We start from the raw sequence: 25,936 nt of genomic DNA, 5'->3' as shown, positions 1-25,936 counted from the left end.
AGAGCAGCATGTCCCACCACTGCAGATGTTTTATGCTAGAAGCAGACTCCAGAAACATGTGGCTGCAGGAGAACCTCTGTTCCTCATTAAAAATTGGATTCTCTATGTCTAGTGGACCTCGGAATGCCTTGCTTCAGAAAGACTTATTTCCTGAGTCTGCTAAACTTCCTAACACATCTATAATGCATGCAGGTCCCCTACAAAATTCTCCAGTGGCAACAAAAGTTAATTACAGGATGGACAGAAAGGTGAACTAACATAAACACGCGGTGATCATAGAAGTGTGTCCTCTTCTTCTGAGGAAACTAAGCTGACAGGAGAAGTGATGTCCCCGGTCATTACTGGTGAGGCAGCGTGACAAGATGCCTCGATGTACTGAAGCCTTACATTGCATTATGTGTCCTTTTTGCCCTGTGGATTCTATTGTGGAATGTTTTGGTAGCCTGCCTGGTCTTCATGGTCTTTATCCTCATGCAGAAGGGCTGCTACTTTTCTCTTCACAGTTCTCATTCTCCCCTCACACCTGCAAGCCCAGCAGACAACACATATCAGCTGAATAAGGGCTTTTCCGGAAGGTGTAAGCAGAGTCCTGAGCTTTATGGATGAATCCTTTTTGTACAGGTCTTCAGATTGGAAAGAAAAATCCTGTCCTACCTTCTCGTAGGCAAGGAGCACTGAATAGGTCAGCGCTTCTCTTGCTCTCCAAAGGGTTTTAGCTCGTAGTCCCACACCCAGTAGCTTTCTGGGGCACAGAACCCACTCTTCCCTTTTCTAGGGAGCCTTTTTGAGTCAAAATTTGCACATTGAAAAAAAGGATGTAAGAAGCTCACCGAGAGCAGTGTTCCTGCACTCATCGAACAGGTGCTTGAAAATAAAGACTATAACCTGGAAGCATATCTGCTGTAGGTGGAGCTGGAATAAACTGGCTCTAGATAGACTGCACTCTGCTATTCAGAAAAGCTAATCTGGTAGCATCAGTCATCCCAGGAAAGGGCAAGGTCTCACCTGCCCATGACCTTGACAAGATTTGCAATATAGACAGCCGTTTCTAAGAGATACAGGAGACGGTCCCTTGGCAACAGGAAGGGCCCATCTCAGGGTCTATTGTTCACTGCCCTAAAAATCAAGTAATTCCATGGGTTCTCGGTTGGTGGCAGCCATCGAATTTGAGAGACAGAAACTTTGGGCTCAGGAGTAGCAGTAGGAAAAAAAAATAACCAGTCGTCTGGTGAGAGCAGAGCAGGTTCTTGGAAGAAGTGGGCAGCAGGGGGCTAGGGAAGAAGCCCGAGAGGGTGGTAAATAGAGACCTACACGACTCAGTTTCAGTCTGAAAGACAAAGTTGACTGGGAACCGACTCATGGGTCTTCTGGGAAGCCACACATGGTCACCTTGTTTTCTTCATATTCTCAGAGGAACTAATTTCAAACAGAACTTGATCCTGGTCTGGGGCACATGTGGTGCAAGCATGTTCCCGTAAGCCTGCTACGTCTCCTCCCAGAGTTTCTGAGTCACTCCTGGTCCCTGCAGAACCCTTCACTAGCCTCTCATTGATTGATCCCTTACCCCAGCACACCATTGACCCATTTGATCCCAAGGGAGGAGGAGGCAAGTGGAAAGAGCCCGTCCCAAATCTTTCTCACCTCATTCCTGAGGAAACAAGCAACAAACAGTGCTTTCTTCTCCTTTCACCTCTCCTGCTGGCAGAGAAATGGAAGCAGATAAAGGCAGACAAGCTGGGTGATGATCATCTTGAGTACTTATGCTTGTCAAGCTTCTGCTAGACTCATGCCAAGAACTGGCCCTGTCTACCAACCACAGCTCCCTTGTCATCTGCAGACAGCTCAGGCTTATTCTCACCTGGTGTGTCCAAGTGTTTTCCTCACGCGTTTGGTAACCTTCCCTGTTCCCTGAACTGTGGACAGTCCCTCCTCACACAGGGATTTATTCCAGCAGCCCCTTGGGGAACAGACCTTGGGCAACTTTCAGGAGACTCCCCACTTGGGTCTTCCTGTGGAATTCCACCCTCTTCCTAACGCAAACATCCCTGCATGTCCTCTTTCTCACAGCCACAAGATGTGGTGCCTCCTCATGCTGCTCTGCACCCACGGAATCGCCTTTTCAGCAGGATTCACCACACCGAATTCAGACAACAGCCCACAGAGGAAGACTCGCAACCCTGAATGCTTTATGAATGTCGTAAGTTGGGTCGTTTTCTCTCTCTTTGTTTCTAAATCGTCTCTCCCAGTACCACTGCCCCATCACTAGTAGTCCCTGTTAGGAGGCTAAGAAGGGCTCCTTCCACATTTCCCATTTTCCCAACCTGCCTTTTCCAAATCCCCTGCACTAGAGTCACCACTGCAAGGAGGGTCAGCTCTGAATGTGCTGGGGATAGATGTGACTTGCACATGGCCATGTCCATGAGGACAGGCCTATAGCACTGCAATGGAGAGTGCCAGCTGCTACTTTTGGCTCGAAGGCCAGGCAACCCCGCAGAACCTCCTGAGGGGCCCTGGAGATCCAGGCTACAGAATTTTGGCCCCAGCAATAGGACTCAGCCCTGGACTGTGGCCAGAGCATGGACTACACGCTCCAGTCCATACCAAACTGGAGAACAGACTTTTACTGCCAGCATTTAGGGTGACACCCAACAGATACATGATGAACAGATGAACACAAGGCTTGGCCAAGCCTCATGACACTTCCTTGCAGTCACTTTTCCCAACATACACTTTGTTATTTTGGGCTACCGCACAAAGAAAGAGAGGGTGCGATCCTAGCAAGAGGACAAAGATATCCCTCCTGCGCACAGGGCTAGAAGAAACCTTGATGCTCCTACCCAAAAAGTCTGAGCTGCCAGAGAGAAGAGCTCCTTTGCAGTGGAGGCAAAGGCTGGTTTCTAGTCTCAAGGGAAGCGAAGTCCTCCCCTTCTGTACCAACCTGTTCGCTCAGTATGGTGGCAAAGGAGGATGAACCCCTTCTTCAAACGCCAGGTTCTCACAACACAAAGCAATCCAAGACCCTTGTTCTGAATCACCAAAAATTTCCTCACAGTACATGCAAAATTAGGTGTAGGTGGTCTCATGAGTTCCTTCACGACAAGAGCTCCACCCTTGTTTGCCTTGCCTTCATGGCTTGCCTAATCACACTTTGGCAAGAAAGGACTCATTATGGCCCCAAACCCACATCTTTTGGCACTGTCTTATGCAGATACTGCTGCATGTTTACTCTCTAGAAAGTTTGATCTGTATCAGCCTTGCAAAACATGAGAAACTATCTCCCAAGAGCTTAGTCACTCAGTACAGTTCTGCTTTGTCCCATAATACCAGATCAAATACCAGACCTAGACAGGTCTGAAGAAGACTTTGCATGAATCTTTTTACAAGACTCTGATGGTTTTTTCTGAGCCATGGTCCCTATGGCCAGGGGTCTTGCACTACCATTACAGAACAGCCGACATCCACACTGCTCAGCTTGGTCACCCTCCAAAACAGACAGCTTGCACATTAACAGACTCTCCTTTGGCTTCCCACAGAGTGAAATTATCAGATATCACGGATACCCTAGTGAGGAATATGAAGTTACCACGAAGGATGGATACATTCTTGGCGTTTTCAGAATTCCTGCTGGGAGGAACAGCCAAAATACAGGTGTGACACGGTCATAGAGCATAAGGAAAGTGTGAGAGTCAGTTCTTACATGGGTCCCCCCGTCTTTCCCCTTTGCACGTGCAATAGCACGTTCCACACCTTTCCATCTTAGCAGGAGCACCCAGTCAGGAATGTGGCCTGAATTCTGAATCCATCACAAGTCCACACAATCAGCGTCTCTGTCCTCATTTCAGACTTTTCTAATAATTTTGTCATATCCCAGTTTTTTTTTCCCTCATGGGGCTGGGCGAGGGTTTGGTAGACTGGACTTGGGGAGGTTTTGCATTAACACCCGAAGTAAGATACATTTAAAATAGAAGTCTGACAAAAAAGCCTCTCAGGTTTGGCACATGAATATTAATTCCCAGCCTTCTGAAGGACAGATATTCTTAAGGAAGATGATAAGGATGTTGAATAACCTGGGGTTTTCAGCAACCTGGTCTAGGGGAGGTGTCCCTGCCCAGGCCAGGGGGGGTTGGAACTCTATGATCTTTAAGGTTCCTTCCAACTCTAACCATTCTATGATAAGAAATCAGGTCATCAATGAAAAGCAAATGCATTTCATCTGTTTCTTCACATTTTCTGAATTGAATAAAAAATTCTACCAGTAATTTGAGATACCCAGGATACTGCCACTTTCTTTGTTCCTCCTTGTTAGACTTAACAGAATATTTGGGATGTCTCCTCCTATTTGGATCTCCTCCTTCAGAGATCATCTGGATCAGCCCCTTTCTCAAAGCTGGGTTAAACAAAGTTAGATCAGGGGCCTCAGCCCTTCTCAGCTGGTTACTGAATAGACCTAAGGGTAGATATTCTTCTTCGGAATAATTATTCTTTGTTTTCCATACACTATTCTGCATTCAGCAGTTTTCAGCTGTGGGTACATGGTTTCAATATAGGGAGGTGTACATTGACTTTCCAGTGCAAGAGCAGGTGGGGACAGGCCTCCTCATTAAATTCTTAATTTGCCAGACCTGTTATGAAATGGTTCCTGCTTCTATAGAACAAATTCTTCAGGTTTCTCAGACCAATATCTGTGCATAGTTCTCTTGGGAGTTTCCTGAATAAGGAAAGGTTTAAAACCTCTCACAAACAAAAGCCTGCACCCCAATCTTAAATACACATTGCTCTGCTCCAATATAAGAATACTTTCATCTTTTCTAGGGCAAAAGCCTGTAGTCTTCCTACAGCATGCTTTGCTGGCAGATGCTACCCACTGGATTTCTAACCTGCCCAACAACAGCCTGGGCTTCCTCCTTGCAGATGCCGGCTACGACGTCTGGATGGGAAACAGCCGAGGGAACACTTGGTCTTTAAAACACAAGATGCTTAATCCCAGCCAGAAAGAGTTCTGGCAGTTCAGGTACTCTTTAGAGGAAGAATTACTCGAGACACAGACTCCAGGGGGACTAGATAGCTTCAGCCAGACGGATTTTATCTAAACCAATGTCAGAACAGGGTCTACACCAACCAAGGAGAGTAAAGAACAAAACAAAGAAGGATGCTCACTGCTACTCACAGTTGGGAGTATCAGATGGGATTTCAGACACTGGGGAATGACCGGGGATGCTGAGGAAAAAGGAGACCGTATTGTGAGACAGAGAGAAAGAACCTCAGGCTGAGCAGCCTTATCTAGAAATCTCTGATCTCTCACAGCTGAAATCAACCAAGAGATAAGTGTGTTTTGTAACCCACTAGTGAAAAGCACTGATTACATTCAGTTCCCCAAGGGCTGCAGCTGGCAGGGGATACTGGCATCTCCTCTGCAGGGAGCCCGAGGCATCGGGCAGCATAGCCTCATCCCCCTGCCCCATTCCCCAACTCAAGCAAGGATGCAGACAAAGCATCCAACCTCGTCTTTCAGTGAGCCCTGCTTGGCACGATGAACAAATCTGACATTCAGTAGCCCACAAATTCTCTGCTCCCTTTTTGTGTTTCTCCCCTGTAGCTTTGATGAGATGGGTAAATACGATATTCCAGCTGAGCTGTACTTCATTATGAATAAAACTGGACAGAAGGATGTGTACTATGTTGGTCACTCCGAAGGCTCAACAGCAGGTAATGTGAGGACACTCAGGGTTCACAACCGTCCCTGTTCCCCCGCTCAGTAGGTGGGTCTCCCCATTGAAGCAGTTGTTTTTCTGGTTTGTGGAGGGCTGGCAAACGTAGAAGTGCCTCCTGAGCTGAGATTTGCAAAATATGCAAAACTTTTCTAAAACCAGCTTTGGCTAGCATTAATAGGCAAAGAATTCTAATAGCAGATCCAAATACAGTTCAACTTTTAAAATAATTAGAGATGCAAAAGCGATTATTTACTGGGTACTTCAGGTACTGGGCACTTTTCTTAAATTCTCAGCAACAGGAATTTTCATTGAGTTCATCTTGTCTATTAAGCCATACAATTATTTTCCTTATGAACTGGAAGGAAAACCTATAAATTTAAAAAACACCTATAATACATAATTTCAAATAACAGAAGCCAAGGGAAAAGAACCTCAATGTTACTAAGCCATGTGGCTTAATGCAATCTTGCAATTTAAAGCACAGTTTATAAACAGATTGCCAGAGACTGAAAAATATGAAAAAAACCGCAAACATTAATAACTTATTTTTTCTTAGTGCCAGCCTTTAGCATTAACATACTTCATGGCCTTTGAATGAAACTAACTTTCTTTTATCATCAGCTAAAAGTTTCTGATGTTTATAGCTTATGTGTAAGATCCATGAATGGGCATTGATCAGAAATGAGCAACTGCCAGTTCATTAAACTACCCAGAAAAAAAGGAGGAGAAAATGTGGGAAAATCATACATTGTCACAGCGCCAGATCTTTTCTTTCTTTTCCTCTCATAAGAGTATTTAAAGACCCTCATGGCAAAACAAACTAACCATCTAGGCTTTCTTCAGCTGCTTTTGATGCAAACAATCAGTTGAAAACACCCAAAGCTCCCAGTGTTCAGCTAATTATTCTAGAGTTTCATGGAAGCATAAACATACATAGACCTATAGAGACTATAATCTGGAAAACTCCATTTTTATGAGTTCAGTGAACTTTAGAGGGAATTGGTTTTATCATGAAAACCTTATTGACATGTCATCTACAAAAAACTGTTCAGATAAAGGCAAAGTCCAGACCTGCTCTAAACCTCAGAATGAACTTTGCTTCCTGAATAAAAATTAATTTCAGGACTTAGCTTCAACGCTTGCCTTGGGTAAAACATGGGCGACAGACAATGGGCTGCAAATCTCTCACTTCTTGTTTGCTACCTACTGCATATTTATTTATTTAGTCTGTGGAAGGTGTCTTCACTAACCCAGGCTCTCTCTTTTGTGTTTGCAGGCTTCATAGCATTTTCTACTTACCCTGAGCTGGCTCAGAGGGTGAAAATGTTCTCTGCTCTGGGCCCAGCAACCACGTGTTCGTATGCTACGAGCATTCTCATTAAGATAACAAGTCTTCCTGATTCACTGCTCAGGGTATGTTATTTTTCCTTCTAAGAGACTCAGTGCCTGACTTATCTTCACAGGGTTCCCTCAGGTGGAGATGAAGTGTCCCCACACTGGTGACGTGCTGATACTGTGCTCTTGAAAAAAATGTGTTCCCAAACTCTGTGGGGAAAATACTGGAGACATAGGGCTTGAAGCAGCAGGTCACAGCGAAGTGGGAGACTTATGGAACTCTGTCTCATCACAGGATTCTTGCTGATTACTAATATTTTGCTGGCCTCATGCAGGAGGAATTAGACCAGGGCTGCAGTAACAGCCATGACAATCCCAGGAACTTCAGAAATGAGTGAGCGTTGAGGTCACTACACTAGAAATGGAAGGATGGCTTCCTCCAGGACTGGTGCCAGCAATAAGAAGGACGAAGGATATGTGGTGCACTGTGGGGAAGGTGTTTTGGAGGGGAACCAGGAGGGCAAGCTGTTCAAGCAACCTTCGAACAGCGAGTTAGGAGGCCGGGCTATTTGCAACAGTTTCCTGCATAAAATGCTCCTGTAACAAGAAAAAAGATGTGTTTTGCTTTTCCCTTCCCTCAGTTGGTATTTGGCTGCAAAGGAATCGCACACCAGATTGGATTTCTGAAAGGACCCGTGACACAGTTATGTGCAAGCCTGGATAAGTTTTGTGGCCACATACTCTGCTACATAGCCGGGGGTGACATAAAAAACCTCAACACAGTGAGTACATGCAAGAACACCTACTCAAAGTCAAACTAGAGGGATTTTGGAAGTCACATCTGTGCACTCTGTCCTTATCTAGTAACTGTCACAGGTGAAAACGGACATAAACCACAAGTTGGTTCCCAGGAAATTGAGGGAATCCCAGGACATTGTGTGGTGTGAGCAGTGCCAAACAGGACTAGAGCTAACGATGGATGGGACCAACAACCAGGCACATTCCAGTCCCAGAAAGAAAGGACTGAATTCAGCCTGGAGCTATATTACACATGTCAATAAACGTGCCCTCTTTTGGGGCTAAGCCAACTAGATTTTGGTCATACGCAGGTGCTCTTTAAAAGGAGCCAATGGATGATGGAGATTTCTTCTTGGTAGCACAGTTCCCAGTTTCCTCCCTTAGTGTGCAGACACCAGGGTCCTCTGAACATTGGAATAATTAAGAGACAGGAAAAAGCTCCTTTTCTCTTCCCAGTCTTCAGACTACTTGGGTCCCACAGAAATACTGTAAGGGGTGTTTTCCCATTTTTGTTGTCCCTAGAACTGCGCCCAACAGCTCAGTCCACAACCTGTAGAGCTACAGAGAAGTGCAACACACCTACCATGGGATTCATAAAGATCAGTGCATCCGTCAGAGGGGACAGGAGAGACAGGAGGGTTGTCCCTATGCTTATGGACACTGTAGTGTGTCTTAAATTCCCTTTACAGTGGCCAAAGTACACAGAAGCTGACCTGTGTAATGTTTATTACTGCAATATCTGTAAGAAATGGGGCCCATTCTTCTCCATCTATAACCACTTGTAAAAGCACATACGGGAAATCAGTGCAAATTAAAGGTTCATTGCAAAAGCAATTAAAGGCATCGCAGCCCTTTTGAATTGTGGAGCTAAAGCATTAAGGATCTTTCCTGACTTGTGTTAAGTCACTAATGTGCTTGTCTGGGCAAGAGAACAAGCCTGAGGAGGAATCCAGTGAGATGGAATTAGAACATCTCCTTAACAGAAAAATACTATAAAAGTACAAACAGAAGAAAAAGGAATCTATTTTGTAAGCTGGCTTTTTTAGCACTAGGAGTAAAGTGGAGAGAAAAGTCTGGTTCTCAGTGTTCTGTCTGATATTTGAAGAATATCCTATTAAAATGGGGTTTTAACACAGCAGCAGTATGTTGCTCAGGTCCTTCACAGTTTTATTCTCTCACAGCCCTGGGTCACTGCCCTTATAACGCTTCTGCTTTCTCTCCAGAGTCGAATAGATACGTACGTAGGACATTCCCCTGCTGGAACATCTGTACAGAACGTTATTCACTGGCAACAGGTATAACCATGCACTAGTGTATAAACAGCCTCTCACTGCTGCTTTTTATCCAGCCGACAGCCTCCAGGGAAGCCCAGAGGCGGTGGATCTGGGAAACTGCCCAGCGCATCTTCTGGGGTGATGCCGAGAGCCCTGCCACGGGGGGAGCACCGCCTCCCATGGCTCCCCAGGCCATTACCTCCATTGCCCCTTTGGTACCAGGCACTGAGATTTCCCCGGGGCACATCAGGCCTCTCTGTGTGGTGGGCTCTAACAGCTTCCAGCCTTCACCCTTATTTATGAAAACATTTGCCTTGAGAATGACCATGAGCATGGTCTGGGCACTTGGCAGGCAGTAGAATAGTGGAAACTCAGCAGCCAGGGGATGATCCAGACAAAGTAGTAATCCAGGCTAAACCTTTTTTTTCCAAGTGTTAAATGCAGCCTGGATTGCCTCCCAAAGTCAATTAACCAATTAACCTCATAAATACTTCCGCTGGCACAATGGCAAAGTGAGGGACTGCCTTATACTGCTACAGTACATGTCAAGGGACACTGCTCTACAGGGATGTTCCCAACAGCCAGTTTTTTCCAAGCCCCTTTTAGTCACTCTTGCCACTGTCCAGATCCTGGATTCCAGTTCTCTAAAGGTGGGTTTCTACTTAAGCTCTGGCAGATCTGAGCTTGTTCTGCTCATGGTCTGAACCGGACCAAGGTGAGACGGCTCTACCCAAGAAACACATCACTGCATGAGTCCAGGTGCCCCTGCGGACCCAGGATACACCTTCATACATCATGTAGGCACAAAACCCATTTCTGCAGACACTTAATATGGTCTAGAATATAGGTGTGCTCCCAAGGACACCCCTGAAGAATTCTCAGCAGTCAGTCCCACAGGATACACCTACCCCGAGCCAGGAAATGCAGACAAACCATTGACAGCCAGTGGCTTTACAGCCTGTTTTCCCAGCCTCTAAGGGAGTGAAGTGGCTACAAAGCAAACACAGATAGAGCAGGATGGAAGAAAATAGCAAATGCAATACAGCAAGCAGGTTTGTAGCACATCCCCAGCTACTTGAAGCCTTGAAGTTGAGGTTTTCTAAACTGACAGACGGTAACTGTCTCTCACCCCGTATTACATACGGCCAATCACAAATGAATTTGTCAGGTTTGTGCAAAAAAAATAAAATAAAAATAAAATGACAAAAAAACCCACCCCAAACAGATGTGTACTTAACTCTTCACTCATCGGTTCTTCAGTCCTGCATGTTCTTTAGACAGCACAGACTAAAGAAGGCTGATGTCTTGTCTCTAATGCCCCACCTTGAAACTTCTGTCGGAGCACAACTCACGTAGAGCCAGGACAGAGCCTTTGGAAATCTGAGCAGATCAGACAAAGCTGACACACAAAAGATGTGTAAGGAGAGATCTTTTATTACACTAGACCAGTAATAGCCCTGACACGTTCTAGACCTTCAGGTCCTCTTTCCATGTGACAACTGAACCCAACTCTCGTTAACTAAGGTAGTCAAGCAAAATTTTAATAACAAAACAACACGGGTGGCAGCTGAGAGTCGAAGAGAAAGTTAACAAGAGGAAAGGTGATGAAGCCCCTCAGCCTACAATCCATCCTCAGTACCCTGGAAGCCTGCAGCAAGAGGAAGAGGTGGGAGTAGCTCAGAATCCGCTGCCTGAGCCTTGGCTTCAACCACAGGCAGGAAAATGCCTCCTGCACTCAGCTTCTTGGTCTCTCAACAGTTACATTTCATCTGTTCTCTTAACAGCTAAGACGTGCAGGCCAATTTCAAGCTTACGACTATGGCTCTAAGGAAAACATGAAGAAATACAACCAGGTAAGGAAATACAATTTCCCCAAGAACACATCCTTGGGTCCTGGCAAAACTAAGAACAGAAAAATTCAGATTTTAGGACCTGCGAGTGCTATAGAAAGAGGGTGGTCTGTGATAATGTTTCACCTGAATCTCACACTCAGAAGTGTAAAATTCTGTTCACAAACAAGGCATAGATGGTTCCTTGCATTTTGCCTCCTCTCCTGATGCAGGGATGTGTCCAACGACATGTCCATTTACCTCCCATTCCCAAAAGGCTGAGTCCCACCCAAGTTCTGGGACCAGATGAATATGGAGGTCTTTGCTTCCCCAAAAAATCTGCAGGTCTGCCTGTCATTTAAGGGAGGAAATGAATCTCACAGCTACGGTGACCTCTCCAATTAGCTGACAGTCATTTTGCTTTTAACCAGCCCATTTAACTTGCAGTGTCCTGTGCTGTACCAGGGCACACGACAGACAGATAGAGCCTCCAGAGATATAATCAGCCACTTCTACTCATGCACACTGTCTCAGAAACCTTCTAGAGTGAAATTATAAATGGCCAAACTATTTCCTTGTCACTTCAGTCGTAAGTATAATGACTAAGACCAACAGTTGCATTCCATACCCCAACAAAACTTAAAGATCTTCCCACCCTAAATATACTCGAGTGAGCTCCACAGTCCTGGCCTGATAAACAGGGACACTGCTCTTCCCACATCCCCACCTACAAAGGACACGAGTAGGTGTCAAACTGCAGGACAACTCACAGCCATGCACTAAGGAAAGACATAGGAATGGGATGGATCATTCCCTTTCATGTTCGACAGGGAACGGAGTGAGGGCAGTGGACACTCAGAGGGTGGCCTTCATCCTCACTGTTCTACTGCAGCGAGTGCAGAGCGGGGAGAGAGATGGTCCCACAGAATCCTTTCTCTAAACACAGTTTCTGATACAGGAGCCTTTGCTCAGGTCTCCCCCCTTTCTTACAGTCCACTCCTCCTGCGTACCCCATCGAGAAGATAAGCACACCTATTGCTGTTTGGAGCGGTGGACGGGACAAATTTGCAGACCCCAAAGACATGGCAAAGCTGCTTCCTCGGATTTCTAACCTCATTTACCACGAGCATTTTCCTTCTTGGGGACACCTTGATTTCATCTGGGGCCTCGATGCGACTGAGAGAATGTATCTGAAGATCATTGAACTAATGACAAAATACTTTTGAAACCACATGCGGAGTATTAATTCACTCAATTAAAACCTCCAAGATTTCTATTTGGCAATAAGAGTGATGTCTGGGGAAGAGGTAAGCACACAGACACAGATAACGGATACCAGTATAGGTATTTATCTGCACTTTGTTGTTTCTTGCTTTCCTCATAGTTTGAGGTTGTCCATGGTGTTACTGTGACTGCTGCCTTCCTGGGAAGTTTGAGGTGCATATGAATGAAAGCTGAAAATGTGAATGTATTTGAGCACACACTGCAGGGATCCCTTAATTTGGACAGCCTTTATAAGACTGATTTTCCTAAGCTTAAACTCTCTTTTATGTTATTCTCGTGTATATCTTACATACCCCACAGAAATATTCCTATGCCCAGTTTGTGTCTTCCCACGAAGACCCAAAAGTGAGATTTGCTCATTTCTCTGTTGAAGTACAACCGACCTTTGTTTAAATAAAATCTTTTATCTACTTGACAGAGAACTTGGCTTTTTGTTTTTCCTTTTTTTCTCCTGACATTTACCTACAGCGTCAACACAACCAAGAGATCTTCAGACACAAGAAACTAGGCAGGCAATAGATGACTTCCAAACACCAAGGAATCCAAATTCAGGAAAACTCATAGAAGTATGCCCTCTATGCCTACACATCACCCAAAGGTTTGTTCACACGCCCTAAACCCCCCAACTTCAAAGACCATGGATGGCAACTGAGAAGTGAAGAGATACAGACCCCTCAGGCAAACTGCACTCCAAGCAATGCAGCTTCCACCCCAGGAATTACTCTTGACGCTGGCAACGAAATTGTTGTGAGCACTCTGAGCTACCAGCTTTGACTTTTACATTAATCTGTGTCTTGACCATACTAGGTTCAAGCAATTTTCGCCTTCTGGCCGTTAGCCCAAAGAGGGAGCATCTTCATTGTCCATGCAAGTGCCTCACATCTACTCACCTACAAGTCAGTCTGGTGGGTCAGAGTGCCTGTCCCCAGGTTAAACCCAAAGTGTTCACTATTACAGGCTCAGACAGGGTACTTTTGTTTCCTGGGGTGTTTCTGGGTGGGGCCTTAGGCTCATATTGCCCAACCAAGATCCTTTGTAGTTGGAGTCAGCATCCAATAGAATAGTTATACCCCCAAAAAAAAAAATACTGTGTTCTGCAACACAGGAAAAATACACTAGCTTGTCCATGCACTTAGTCTGGCAGCCATTAGCAGTGCGGATCATGGCATCTATCACCTGAACTTATGACAGCTTACGGGAAATGGCCCAAACCATCAACAAAAATAAAGATCCATTAGACCAGGAAAGCAAGACACAGCAGCATTTGAAAGGCGAGTCCCCTTTATTGCTGCATTATTAAATCACAAAGCGCCAGACCACGTTAATGCATTGCTTACCGCTGCAGGTTTTCTTCTGCCTTCACCTATGCAAGAGCAGACTCATGAATTTATTATTATTTCGGTATGCGCATCCCCCGCTGCATGCACCACTCTGAAAAGGAGGCTATCCCGTCCAGTCCCGTGGGATGGATACATCTGGTTCCCATCAACAGCATTTCATTTATTGATTTATTTATTTTTTATTTAGTACATTGTTTGTATTGGAAAGGTAGTCAGGAGATTTGTTTTTCTACCACAGCAAACGTATTTTCGTTATTATTTCTGAATGCATTGCATTAAAGCGACCCAGGAATTGGCTTCCTTTGTGGTCTCCAGTAACTCACTGAATCTTTTAGCTGTTTCTTATATATTAAAAAGAAAAAAAAAAAGTTAATCCTTCTCTCGTAGCAACATAGTGAGAATTAAGGTGTGTGAAGCTGGTAGCAGGGATGGGAGGAAGCGCTAAGCGGGGAGATCTGTTTTCCCCAGTCACTCCCAGCGCAGGAGGAAAAATACAAAGAGGAAGGGTGCCAGGCTTTGTATAAACCGCTGTGGCCTATTGTTCAGTTGTCAAGCATAGCCCCACCAAAACGAGTAACACACGCTCTAAAGGATATTTTATTTTTTGCATTGGCTGCCAGCCATCATGTGCAACGTTTAGGCTTCCCGAAATATCCCAGCCAGCTTTCAAGATCCACACTCTGCGCAAGTCAAGCAATAAACCTGCAGAAGCAGATGGGAAGGGCGATATTTTGAACACCATTGTAATTGCTCACGGCTTCATAGAAGCAAGTGAACTCCTTTCAGCCCACGTGGCCTTGGGGACACTGAGAAGTCTTCACATGAAATAGTCAAAGTCTGCAGCAAGGAATTGGTCCAAGGGTTTGGACCGAGTCTTTATCGAGTAACAGCACCCAACCCTCTGGAGGACTCCCACCGCCGTGCAAGATGGGGTGCTAGATGAGGTAATTTTCTGCGCATTCAAGAGTCCTTGACGACTAGGAGGTTTTCCTCAGCATGCTTTCAATGTTGTGGAACTGCAATCTTCTGGCTATGTCTAAAGGGGTCTCCCCATCCTGAAAGAGACAGATGAAATGCATTGCAGTATGGTAGATACAGGTCAAATACAAAGAGCTTTCCCAAATTTGTCACCCAGATGCAGTGCTTTAAGTTTCACTGTCACATTCTTGGTCTAAAACAGAGGTTTCAGAAGGTGCTGGGTCCTATACTACCCTCACTGAAGCCGGGAGAAGAGTCCTCTCCTCACCTCCAGTCGTGACAGCCATTCCACCGCTTCCTGGGGCTAATGCCCCAAGTCAGCGCAGAGCCAAGCTAAGGTTTGATTCCAAGAGCAACACGGGCAACGCATTGCTCACCTCAACTCAGCAATGCAGATGCTCCCAGGCCAATATTTATGTGGGCAACATTTGAGCTTTTCTGATGGCAGAAGCAGCTTGACTTAGCTCCTCCTCTCAGAAGAATGGTGTCCAGTGGCACAAAAGCACCATGGAAGGCTCTTACCACTCCCCTGCGGCCTGCGTCTTAGGAACGACTGTGGAGCAGCTCCGAGTTAAGAAGAGGTACCACAAAGACAGCTAAGCTAATGGTTTTAAACTGGAAGAGGGGAGATTGAGATGAGATCTGGGGAAAAAATTCTTTGCTGTGAGAGTGGTGAGACCCTGGCCCAGGTTGCCCAGAGAAGCTGTGGCTGCCCCATCCCTGGAGGGGTTCAAGGCCAGGTTGGATGGGGCTTTGAGCAACCTGGTCTGGTGGGAGGTGTCCCTGCCCATGGCAGGGGAGTGGAACTGGATGATCATTAAGGTCCCTTCCAACCCAAACCATTCTATGGTTCTATTCTATGATTCTAAGTGATCCAGTGGACACAGAGGCAGTGTTTACTGTTAGCAATCCAGCAGTGAAGGACCTGGACCTTAAAGTTGCTCTTGCCAACAAAGGCAGTGGAGCAAACATTGCTTCACACCACGCAGCAAACGAGTCCGCTGCCAGGAAGCTGCACAGCCTTTTTTAAACCCTCTGCTCACCAGCTGAGGTTTACAACACATCGGTTTGCCATCATGATAAGGGAATACAGGTATCAACTTCACCTTCTTACCTGATTCTTCACCGAAATGTCCGCGTGAGCTTCAAGCAGTAGAGGAATGACTGCCTGGTTTCTCATTTTGCAAGCGTAGTGAAGGGCTGTGCTACCAGACTGGAGGGAAAGAGAAGCAGATGAATTTTAGTTCTATTCCTTCTTTCGTAGACCTCGGGTGAGTGTGGCTACCTTACCAGCTCCTCCCTAGCAGCTGGATGCAAGAGACACATATAATTTCCCATCACAATACACCACAGCAAAACAAATATATTATCATAAGAGCAACAAGAATAAAAAAAAATAATCATTCCTTCCCTTGGATGCAGCTGCTAAACCAGGTCTGATACCTTCAGCAGGGAGCCAATACTTTACTAATTTCAGAGGATTCCGTGATCCTGATCTCAACAGCTGCATCTTAAGCAATACTGTTTGCTCACACTTCAACGTTTTAGAATTTGGTTGCTACTAGAATTGGGGGGTTCTCCTTTTCTGCCTTCCAGCAGGGGAGATCCTTACCACACCCAAGCAGTCTGGTGGCTACAGAACTCAGCACGTGGCAGATCAGGGCACTCTGAAGATCAGGAGAAGACACAGGGTCTAGGACTGTGGCACAATCCTTACCCATCGATCTGCTCCAGTGCAAGGACTCATAAATGGTGATAAAGTCAGACCCTCATATCACTAGAATACTTATGCATTAAATACCTGATCCTATAAAGATCTTAACCCAGCTTGCCTGGATTCTCTAAAGATGATACTGGTCAGAAAGGGAGAATTAAATGATCAGTGGAGAATTATTTCTGTGTACATTGAAAACCATTGCTTAATTGCCAAGGGGAAACACTGAATTCTGCTGCTGAATCCCAGTCAGTTCAGTCCCTGATCCTAATCTGAAATGTTGCTAGAGGGTTCTGAATCTGTTTAGAGCATTATTGCATGCACAGAAACCACATCTGCATTTGTACAAACCCACTTACAGAGTCTGTAGCATTGACATCCACACCAGCTCTAAGCAACATCTTGATCAGGTTTTCATTCTGTTTAGTCTTTGAGACCTGTTTGGTGCAAGGGAGAGAGTAACACAGTAAGACAATTCATCTGCATATAGTAGTATTAAGTAGATTTGGGCTAAATACTGTGGGGTTTTTTTCCCAAAAATAAGAGTTTCTGGCTTCTACAAATGCCAGACTGATGCAGTGATACAACTCTGCTCCTTCACTAGCTATATTCACGGCAAAATCCCTGCTGCTTCTGTTGCTCTCCATCAGTCCTTGCTTTAGAAACAGCAGTCCATATTCTCTACAGGTTCCTGCCCTGAAATACTGCCCTGAGAAAGGCGACCAGTGGAAAAGGAAAGGTACGGGGGCTTTCGTGCTTTCATCCAGACTCACCATGAGGAAATACCCGAGCAGCATAACGGGCATGAGTATTATGATGAGCACGTAGTCAAGGAAGGTGAACCGTTTCCTCACAGCGTAATGCAGACACGTGCGGTCTTTCTAGACACAAAATAACTCTGATTAGTACCAGATTCAACAATCTGATGATTTTTTTTTAATACTGACAACAGTAGGCCATTTCATATTTCACAAGCTTTCTTTTAGGTCATCTACTAGAAGTATTTCTCTGGTTTTCAAGTAGAAACAGACACACGCGTTTTACATCCTTCAAGCAGAAGCACATTTCACACATCTAGAATCACAGAAATGGGGCTACACGTGCAAGAAGGATGTGGGATCCAAAGGATTCCCTGTTTGTGTCTGCAAATTTGGACACTGCTGCAGAGGGAAAGAGGGCAGAGGAGACACCTGATGTGGCTACTGCCGCTGCCCAGCAAGTTAAATCAGCAGGAAAATCCCCCCCAGCTCTTCTTCACAGAATTGTATCACAGAATTTTATAAAAAGTGCTGGTTTCTGAAGCAAAGGCATGAGATTTTATGGCATCTCCTGCGGCACAGGTAAGACAGGCAATTAGCAACATCCCCAGAAGATTCCTGGTGAGAAGAGAGTTTAAAAGTCATTAATATCTTTTAATACTGAGCGTAGCAAAGCAGCTAAAGGGTAGAGCCCTTAAACCTGTGTTAAACCTCCTGCAGGTTTAACAAAGGTTGTCAAACTGGACTTTGGCAAACTAGGGTCACGCCAGGGCCCAAAATTAGCGGAGAAGCCTTTCTGTGCCATCCTCTGCTCCCCATTGCCAGTTCTGAGCACCACAGCCCAGCTCTGCACCCAAGGACCCGATGCCATCTGTGAAGGGGAAGCAGAGAGGCATTTAAGAAAGCCAGGCACAGCTGAAGAAAAAGCTACCAATGCAATTAGAATGGTCTTACCAAAAAATATGGAGCCCTTTCAAAGGGACTTTGGGATAAGATGGAGAGCCTTCTGCATCGAGAAGAATAGACAGCATAGAATATGCCACTGCCCTCACGAATATTTGCTGCCCTGCTATGAAATAACCAAATGCACTGGAAAGCAGAGATATAAGAGCCCACAAATGTGTGGGAACTTGCCCAACGTTGTCTTGGTGTAGGAGATGATACAGCAGAATTGACAGCCTTGTGGGTTTGTCTCCTGGCTATTTATCGCCCTCACCATCACAAGAATAAATTAGTAACGAAGCCAGAACATGCATCTTTTGGCTACTTTTTATTTGTAACCTACAAGGAAATCTACCACAAAAAAACCCATGCTTCCTCATCACCTCAGGGAAAATAGCCAGTCACAGCTACTGTGCAAGGCAGGTTTTTTTAAAATGGGCGAAGAACAGCAGAAGGTTTCCCTCCTCACCCCCGTCACATTATTACGTGTCAAACCATGCGACAAAAGCAGGTCTGCAGAGGGAATAAAGAAGGTTTTCATGGAGTCAGTCCCTCCTTAGGGATGCATTTGCAGGAGATGGGCAGGGTCTCCTTCAGACCTTCCTTTGAGCCAGGGTGAAAAAAAAGATGGAGGGAAAAGAAAAGCTACAGAAGGGGCAGAGACAAGCTGGAGGGCGAGGTGAACACAGAGTGACGGATGGGGAAGCAGGAAAGCACTGGGAACGAGAACGCAGAGAAAAAATCAAGTTGGCAATGGTTGTCTTCTGTGCAAGTTAGGAAAATAAATAAGGAGACAAATGGAAACATAAAGGCTTATTAAATTATAATTTGGGGGCTATTGTCATGCCTCGGTTGGAAGCAAACCTCAGGTCTGGTGGCACTGCCACTGTTCACACACACACGCTCCGAGAACCTGAAAGAACAGGCACTGCAAAGGAGGAGTCAGTGGCCACTTACCTTGTTTCTGAGGTGGACATCAGCATTTCTTTTCAGGAGATAGCTGACTATCCTGTTGTGTCCCTGTTTGCATGCACAAATCAAGGGGGTGTCTCCACCGAAGCTGTCCTGGACGTTCACACAGTTGCCGTTGCGCTCCAAAAGGAGCTGGACTTGGTTGAAATCGTTGTTATAAGCTGCCTGACAAATGGGCTGAAGAGAGAAGAAAATATTCATCAGCACACATTTCACTAAAACCTCCGTTCTTCTCATTTTGACTTACTATTTTCACATCCTAAGACACTACCAAGAACTCCTTGGCAGAGGCTGCAGTTCTAGGTGACTTCCAGAAGATGGTGGTAAGAGATTCTCCAGCTGCTGTGTGGCAGCTCAGCCCTTGGAGAAGTCGCAACCCTCACACAGTGGAGTGAACTTTCTGTTCCATTTGGACGATGTGTCCATCATCCAAGAAATAAATCCGGTTCATTCACAGCCATTAAGAAAAAACCCTGCTTCTGATCTCGCAGGAGTGGGTCACTGGATTAAGCAGCGAGTGCTGACAAGCCCGCACCTCTCCAAGTTCACAGCGGGCTTTCCCTTCGGGTGAGCGTGGCTGAACACGAACTAACACTTCTGACTCATCAGTTCCCAGAACGGAACCATACCTCAGGCGAAAGCTGAGCTAGGAATTAAAAAAAAAAAAAAAAGAAAAAAAAAGGCAGCAAAAAAACCCCCACAAAAACCAAAACAACAACAAAACAACCAACAACGGGAAAACCCAACAAAACGAACAAACTAAAAAACCCAGCAAAACCCCACTAAGACCTAAAACCTTCACAGTGGTTCTTTTCTAGGGCTTTAAGTTAAACTTCATGCCTAAAAAATACACCCATGTATGTCCTCCCCGGCTTTTGAGAGCCTCTGGCTGTTCAAATCTGTGCTCGAGTATTTCTACGCACCCTTGACCCAACTGGCAAACCCTTCCCTCTCCAGCTGCAAGAGCTCAGAGGAAGGAGAGGATGAGTGACAGGAGTACTACACGTTTCTAATGGCCTAATACAGGCAGAAAATAACAGTGGGAAGTCTGGCAGCATTTGAAGTTCCCCAGTCAAAAAGAGAATAAGTTTCTTTTTTTCCTTCCGTCTTCGATATTGAGGGGTTTATTCACCATTTTCCAAGATAAGCATTTTCTTTAAATGCTATCTGCGGTTTTTCCTTCCCATCCTCCTCTCATCAAAACTTAAATACACAACACGAACAAGATCTAGCACTGAACTCTGAGCCCTTTCCTCACCCCCCCTGCAGTCGGCTTTTCTTTATTTTTTCCACATTAGAAAGATTCATCTTATTTACATTTCCACTTCAGACAAACTTTGATCTGCAACACCAGTTTAACTCCAGCATCATCGCTGCTTAGTCTTCTGGACAGCAGCATGAGAGAAGTGATTTTCCTTTCTAGAGAAAGCATTTACATGTTTACTAGACCTTGCACTCCCTCTTGGCTTGTTTTGGGGGGTTTTTTTAATCAAACAAAAATCTAAAAAGAGTACATGCAACATCGTAAATTTACATTGTTTGTCTATATTCTTTTAAAACCTCACATGTGCTATTTGTTTATAATACACTCCTCCAGAACTGTTTTAATGATTTTTGAGGAGAAATCCCTCTTGTAAATCCTGTGTTTATGTAAGTGATCTGCACACCAGTGCCATCTAAATGATCAGTTTGCTCTAGAACCTCACTCTCTGTTAACGTTGGTGTCCCATGCGGTATCTTCTTGTCCAGGAAAGAGAAGATCAAGTGGAGTCTGTCTGCACCTTTGATTTCCGTACTATTCTTGCTTTTAAGTATTGCTTGGCTTATTCAAAGATGCAGGAGACTTGTTTGGTTGAATACCTGCTCAAATCCCAGCCATTTACCACACAACTTGACTCCTTCCCAGTCTGACTCTCACTAGTTCAGAGCTCGTGTCACCAAACGATACGTTGCAAATTGGACTCTTTTGTGCTTTTCTTCCTGTGCTGCCTCAAAGAGTTTTACTCGTCTCTGACTCATGAGATCTTTTTCTAAGCCTTACACTACTGTTGAACCCAGCTCTAGAGCCACGAATAATGACGGGGCATTTACCACTCCCTAAGAGACTATGTGATTGGGGAGTGAAGTCATGCATGGAGACAAGCACACAAGTCACGCGTGCTCTTTTACCCTCTGAAACTGGCTTTTCTCACCCAAGATCCCAGGTACAGAGAATGTAAGGAAGCAATTCTCATAGAATCATAGAACGGTTACAGTTGTAACCATTCTTAAAAATCATCAAGTTCCAACCAGTTCTTGACATCGGGGTCCAGAAATGAGATCAGGCTACAGCAGGAGCATAAAACTTCCACACAACTGAGGAATACGAAGAGCCCTGAAGAAAGACTGATTTGCTTAAACTCGGCTGGGAAGGAAAGAGTCAAGGCTGTAAGAGTTTTCAAGATAAATTAAAGAATAAGCATTAGAGAAGAAGAGCCTGGAGCATGAGAAGTGTGCAAGGATTTATGTGGCTGTGAAAGCCTCTGCCACAAACCCCTCTTCCATCTTTCACTTTTTTGGGGGTTGCCGCTTCAGTAGCTCTATCTAAATAAGGACTAACCATTCTTAAGACTATTTTAAACAATTCTCCAAACTTTGCTCAGAGTGATAGAGTTTCTTACATACATGCAGTTAGACAGCACCTGCCTAAAATATCAGCAGTGAGGCCAGTTGTAGAGTTAATGTTACATACAGACAGTTATTTCCATCCAATGTGAGAAAACACATTTCCTTTATGTTTACAGAAAAGCAGGGAAGCTTTTCTAAAAATCTGGGAGCCCTCACTCATTTTTCTGTGACATTAAAAGGCCACCTCAGCAATGATGTGGCTTAACAGCCAGCTTCTGATTCATTTTAGGGTTGTGGCACTATTGTTATCCACCCACCACACACAGGAAGGAAATAAACCTACGAGATACGGATTCAGAACGACTGGGCTTCCCAAGGGGGAAGCAATATCAGAAGGGTCTAAAGTTCACGTCTCAGGCTTGGGCTCATCTGTGCAGAAGAATCACACCACCAAATTCCTGCCCCCATTGATGGTGTCTTTTCCCTGATGCAGAATAAGTGTTAATCACAATTAACTCAGGTTCTCCAGGAACCAGAGCACATGGCTCTGCCCAACCGAAGAAAGCAGACACCAGGGATAGGAAATTAGAGTTTGAGTATTAGAAGTGCCAGTGACTGAGTGATGCTGACCCAAGTCAGGTGGTCAAATGAAAACCGAATATGTTATTTTAAAGCAAAAGCTCCATAGCTGGACTAGAATCTCTCTTTCCACAAATATTTCTTCTATAAGAAGCCCTTCAGAAGAGGATTTCATTTTTCAGTATCTGAGGCTTCAGGAAAGGCGAGAAGCAGTCAGAGGACAGCCAAATGTTTTCACAGCTGAGGTCCTTCGTTACAAGATCATTAGATAAAGGGTGGAAGAAAAGTGAAAAAAACACATTCACTACCTGGGAGAAGGACGATACCTCTACACAACTGATTTATTATTTTTTTTCATCAACTGTGGGCCATGTGATTGAAATCAGGACCCGGTCATTCACTCAGACCGAGACGAACTGCCACATCTGAATTTCCCTACTTGTTTTCAGAGCTTCTTGCATCTCCCTCCACGTCGCTTTGCTGAGGCAGTGATAACCATGAGCTATTCAGCAAGTTCTACCACATGGAATGAAGGTTAAAGGCATGGCACTAAGGACAAAGCATTCCGCCAGCAGAGAGGAGGCTGAGGTAAAGCCAGTTTTGCAACTGGGAGAGTAATTTCAGCTTATAATTGCTTCCTCCTCTGCGAGCAGCAGGGTGTTGCCTAAGTTACAGCAACGCTTCGCAGTTGTTTAGACAAAAAGGAATCATTTCCTAACATCCAGGTATTCTGAACCAATCTGCTAAAATTCATCCAGAGGCAGGCTACAAACTAGACAGGAGAGTCTACTTCACATTTGGGATGCACCAGGACCCCACCCCCACTCCTCAGAAAGTAGAATTTACACTTGTTTACACTTTTGTAGCTTTCTATCGTGTATAAATGAACCATACTTTACCCAGAAAATGGTATTTCTCACTTAAGAATTTTCAAGGAAGAGAACTAACGAATATGAAAAATATAAACTATTAAGCATGGAAGATATGAACATCATTTGAACATTCTCTAAAAACCACTTAAATTAAATGACACTGGTTTCTTGCACAACATTATCTCAGGGCAGTAGATCTGGAGAGAGGCAACAAATCCTTTCAGAATAAGGTGCAGTCTGCTCGGCCCATTGCCTTATGAATGCATAGATTCACTCTCCCTCTAACACTGAAAGAGGAGAAGATACTTGATTTCATTGAATAGCCTTTTTTTTTTTTTAAAAAAAAAAAAGGGTGGCTTTCAGCACAGAAATGTAACCTTTGAAAGGAAGGGCTGTGTAATGCTATCTCCAGCAAAAGAAACTGCAGTGCAATCCACTGCATTCACAGGCAAAGAGGACCAAAATTTCTTCCCAAGTGTACAAATGGAAAGTTTATAAAATAATTAATATCTTTAGGTATCATTTACACTGAAATCCAGGGGTATGTTAAATGGACTGTGGTCTGGGGGCAAACCCATAAAGATAAGAGCTTAAAAAAAAATAAAAATGAAATCACATTCCTAAAACAATCACGGGGTGGGAGATAACGTTTCCTTAGGCATTAGCTTTATTATTTATATTCAACATAAGCCAAGGAGTTGTTTGCAGAGCTTTTTTTGTTGTTTGCACCATGCTCAGAATCATTTTGATCTCAGAACAGCAAAAAACATTGAACACATACTTCCTCTGTGAAGTCACAATAATTACACTGGTTATTGCATTTTCTTCATTCTTACAAAGAGTAACTACTTCTGTCAATTTGTAATGGCCAAAGTATGGCATTTCCAAAGGAAAAAACTTCCAGATCTGTATAATCCCGTGTAGGGGAGGCTGCGAAGGAACAAACCCGACCCAGTGAATATCTATAATTTTCAATAACTTCAGTTACTGCGCAGAAAATGTTCACGTACCTCTGAATAGAGTATCCCCATGCCTATTCTTCACTGCTGGAGTCGTTCTCGTTCACCAGCCCAACAAGTTAACCTCACTGGAAATGCTCTTGAGCTTGTTTGAATCTGGTTAATATTTAACTTAAAAGTATTGCTCTTTCTTACACTGCATTTCCTTTGGGTGATTCCTACTGGCAGCACGGAACAATCGTCTCCAGAGGCCCAACCCAGGGAGGTAAACGCGAGCAGGGTGGCTTACGGGAGACCAAGAGAACAAGTTACAACAGAGAAACATGTTCCTTTGTAATTTTTTGTAATAACAGCCTCCGGTTGCCTAAAAAGGAAAGTCACAAAACAGGCTGAGGAGGGGACGAGAGAGAGAGGGGAAGAAAGTTTCACAAGTGAAGAAAGGGAGGGGAGAAAGAGGGAAAAAAAAAAAAACAACATAAAACCTAAAACTTAAAACTATGAATAGTAGCTAGTTTGCCAGCCAAGCTGCTTCTGACTGATATATATCCCAAGCCCTCTGCAAGAACACCTCAGATGTTCCAGGAAAAGGAAAGCAACTAGATGCCACACCTTTAATGAGAGCTCCCAGTATAATTAGCTACAGCCTCTTATTAAACAGCCCAGCTGCTTTCATCACCTTGTGCTCAGCCTCTTCTTCCTCACCCAGCTCAAACAACAAATATGGTTTGTCACTGTAAGATCCATACCTTAGTTGCAGCAGAACTTCCTTGGGAAGGGGATTGTTGTTGATGTCGCCGTCCCCTTTGAGTGTTCATGTCCCTGAAGACACGATGCTGATGGTATTTCTGTACTACACCCTGACAGCCTTTCCGAGTTAGGCATGCATGTTTCATGTGTCTGCAGACATCCCCAAATCTCTTTTCACTTTAAATCCACATTTCCTGTATTTCAAGAATATTTTTAAACCAGTGTTAAAATATATGCATGTAACTATCTGTCTGAAATCCAAGCCCTCTACCTTACATGTGAGAACTTTTATTTCCATATAATTTCCATATTTATTCTCCAGTAAGATGGATGACCACTAAAAAAATTGGTTATAACGCCTCCATCCTTCTCTGATTAAAGTAGTATAACCACACTGGCTGTAGCATTAGTTTGCTAGCACCAGGTCTAACCCTTCCAATGGCTGTTTACCTGAAGAAAATTAGGTTGGCTTGTAACAGAAACATACACTACTCCTACCCGCGACAAACCCCACGAGGATCCTCCCAACAGATTGATCTTTCAGCATGCAGTAACTATTCTCTTGGCCTAAAGGCACAGGGCAATAACACCTCAAAGGCTAGAAGGTTTTCCCTGCCAGCATTCCTTCACACCCAAATCCTAAGGAGCAGACACCCCCCCCCTACATCAGCTGGCCAGGTTGCTGCAATTTATAAACTACAACTTGTTGAAAAAAACCAACTCAAATCGCTCAGCTGTTACATATAACAACTTAGTAGTTTACCTAATCCTCTCCTAACACCAATGTATAAATGCATGGTGAGATGGAAAAGTATTTAAAACAAAACCAAAACTCCCACTCCTCCACAACGCAGAGCAATAGCTTCAGGAAGCACCTTTCCCAAGACAGTCTAAATGTCATTTAACCCAGCGTCACACCTCAGGCCCTCCTGAAAATCACCAAAGTGACTAATTTGGTCAGAGCTTCGGCTGGGGAAGAGATAAGTAGCCCAACCATGATGAGGTATGAGTCATGCAAATTTATGTAGCCACAGGTCCCCTTCTGCTCCACATACTGCTCTCGTGTTCTTTACCATGCTTATAAATGAGGAGTTGAGTTCTGAAAATTTTAATCTTTTTTTGTTGAATAAGTCTTATTTTCTCCAAAAGGTGCCAAGACTCAATGCATGGGCAAACTGTCACCTACTCAGACTCTTACCTCCTGAAACAATTTAACCACACTTCAAAAGCTTCATCT

The 25,936-nt window shown here is 44.5% G+C and overlaps 2 protein-coding genes across 2 annotated transcripts; one reads left to right on the top strand and one right to left on the bottom strand.

The window, feature by feature from the left end:
- The first annotated feature begins 2,074 nt into the window (after nt 1-2,074).
- Nucleotides 2,075-12,173, top strand: LOC141469150 (lysosomal acid lipase/cholesteryl ester hydrolase-like). Its single transcript, XM_074154507.1, has 9 exons — nt 2,075-2,197; nt 3,534-3,648; nt 4,813-5,011; nt 5,597-5,706; nt 6,988-7,124; nt 7,688-7,828; nt 9,068-9,139; nt 10,903-10,971; nt 11,940-12,173. Exons 1-9 carry the CDS (start codon nt 2,075-2,077, stop codon nt 12,171-12,173), a joined length of 1,200 nt encoding a protein of 399 aa, XP_074010608.1.
- A 2,375-nt stretch (nt 12,174-14,548) lies between these two features.
- On the bottom strand, nt 14,549-24,024 carry ANKRD22 (ankyrin repeat domain 22). Its single transcript, XM_074154450.1, has 6 exons — nt 24,004-24,024; nt 18,921-19,112; nt 17,037-17,144; nt 16,623-16,700; nt 15,664-15,762; nt 14,549-14,626 (listed from the first exon to the last, which is right to left on the bottom strand). Exons 1-6 carry the CDS (start codon nt 24,022-24,024, stop codon nt 14,549-14,551), a joined length of 576 nt encoding a protein of 191 aa, XP_074010551.1.
- Between the last annotated feature and the right edge of the window lie 1,912 nt (nt 24,025-25,936).

Source organism: Numenius arquata, chromosome 10 (assembly GCF_964106895.1).
Source record: "Numenius arquata chromosome 10, bNumArq3.hap1.1, whole genome shotgun sequence".
NCBI lineage: Eukaryota > Metazoa > Chordata > Aves > Charadriiformes > Scolopacidae > Numenius > Numenius arquata.
Note: the sequence above shows the minus strand (reverse complement) of the source record. Positions and strands in the feature narration are given on the sequence as shown.

Excerpts from the sequence above, each read along its gene's own strand:
- ANKRD22 (XM_074154450.1), bottom strand. The coding sequence starts at position 24,024 with ATGGGGATACTCTATTCAGAG. Across the intron at positions 17,145-18,920 it reads ATGTCCACCTCAGAAACAAG|AAAGACCGCACGTGTCTGCA; the intron begins GTAAGTGGCCAC and ends TTTTGTGTCTAG. Across the intron at positions 16,701-17,036 it reads TGCTCGGGTATTTCCTCATG|GTCTCAAAGACTAAACAGAA; the intron begins GTGAGTCTGGAT and ends TGCACCAAACAG.
- LOC141469150 (XM_074154507.1), top strand. The coding sequence starts at position 2,075 with ATGTGGTGCCTCCTCATGCTGCTCTGCACCCACGGAATCGCCTTTTCA. Across the intron at positions 3,649-4,812 it reads GAGGAACAGCCAAAATACAG|GGCAAAAGCCTGTAGTCTTC; the intron begins GTGTGACACGGT and ends CATCTTTTCTAG. Across the intron at positions 7,829-9,067 it reads ACATAAAAAACCTCAACACA|AGTCGAATAGATACGTACGT; the intron begins GTGAGTACATGC and ends CTTTCTCTCCAG.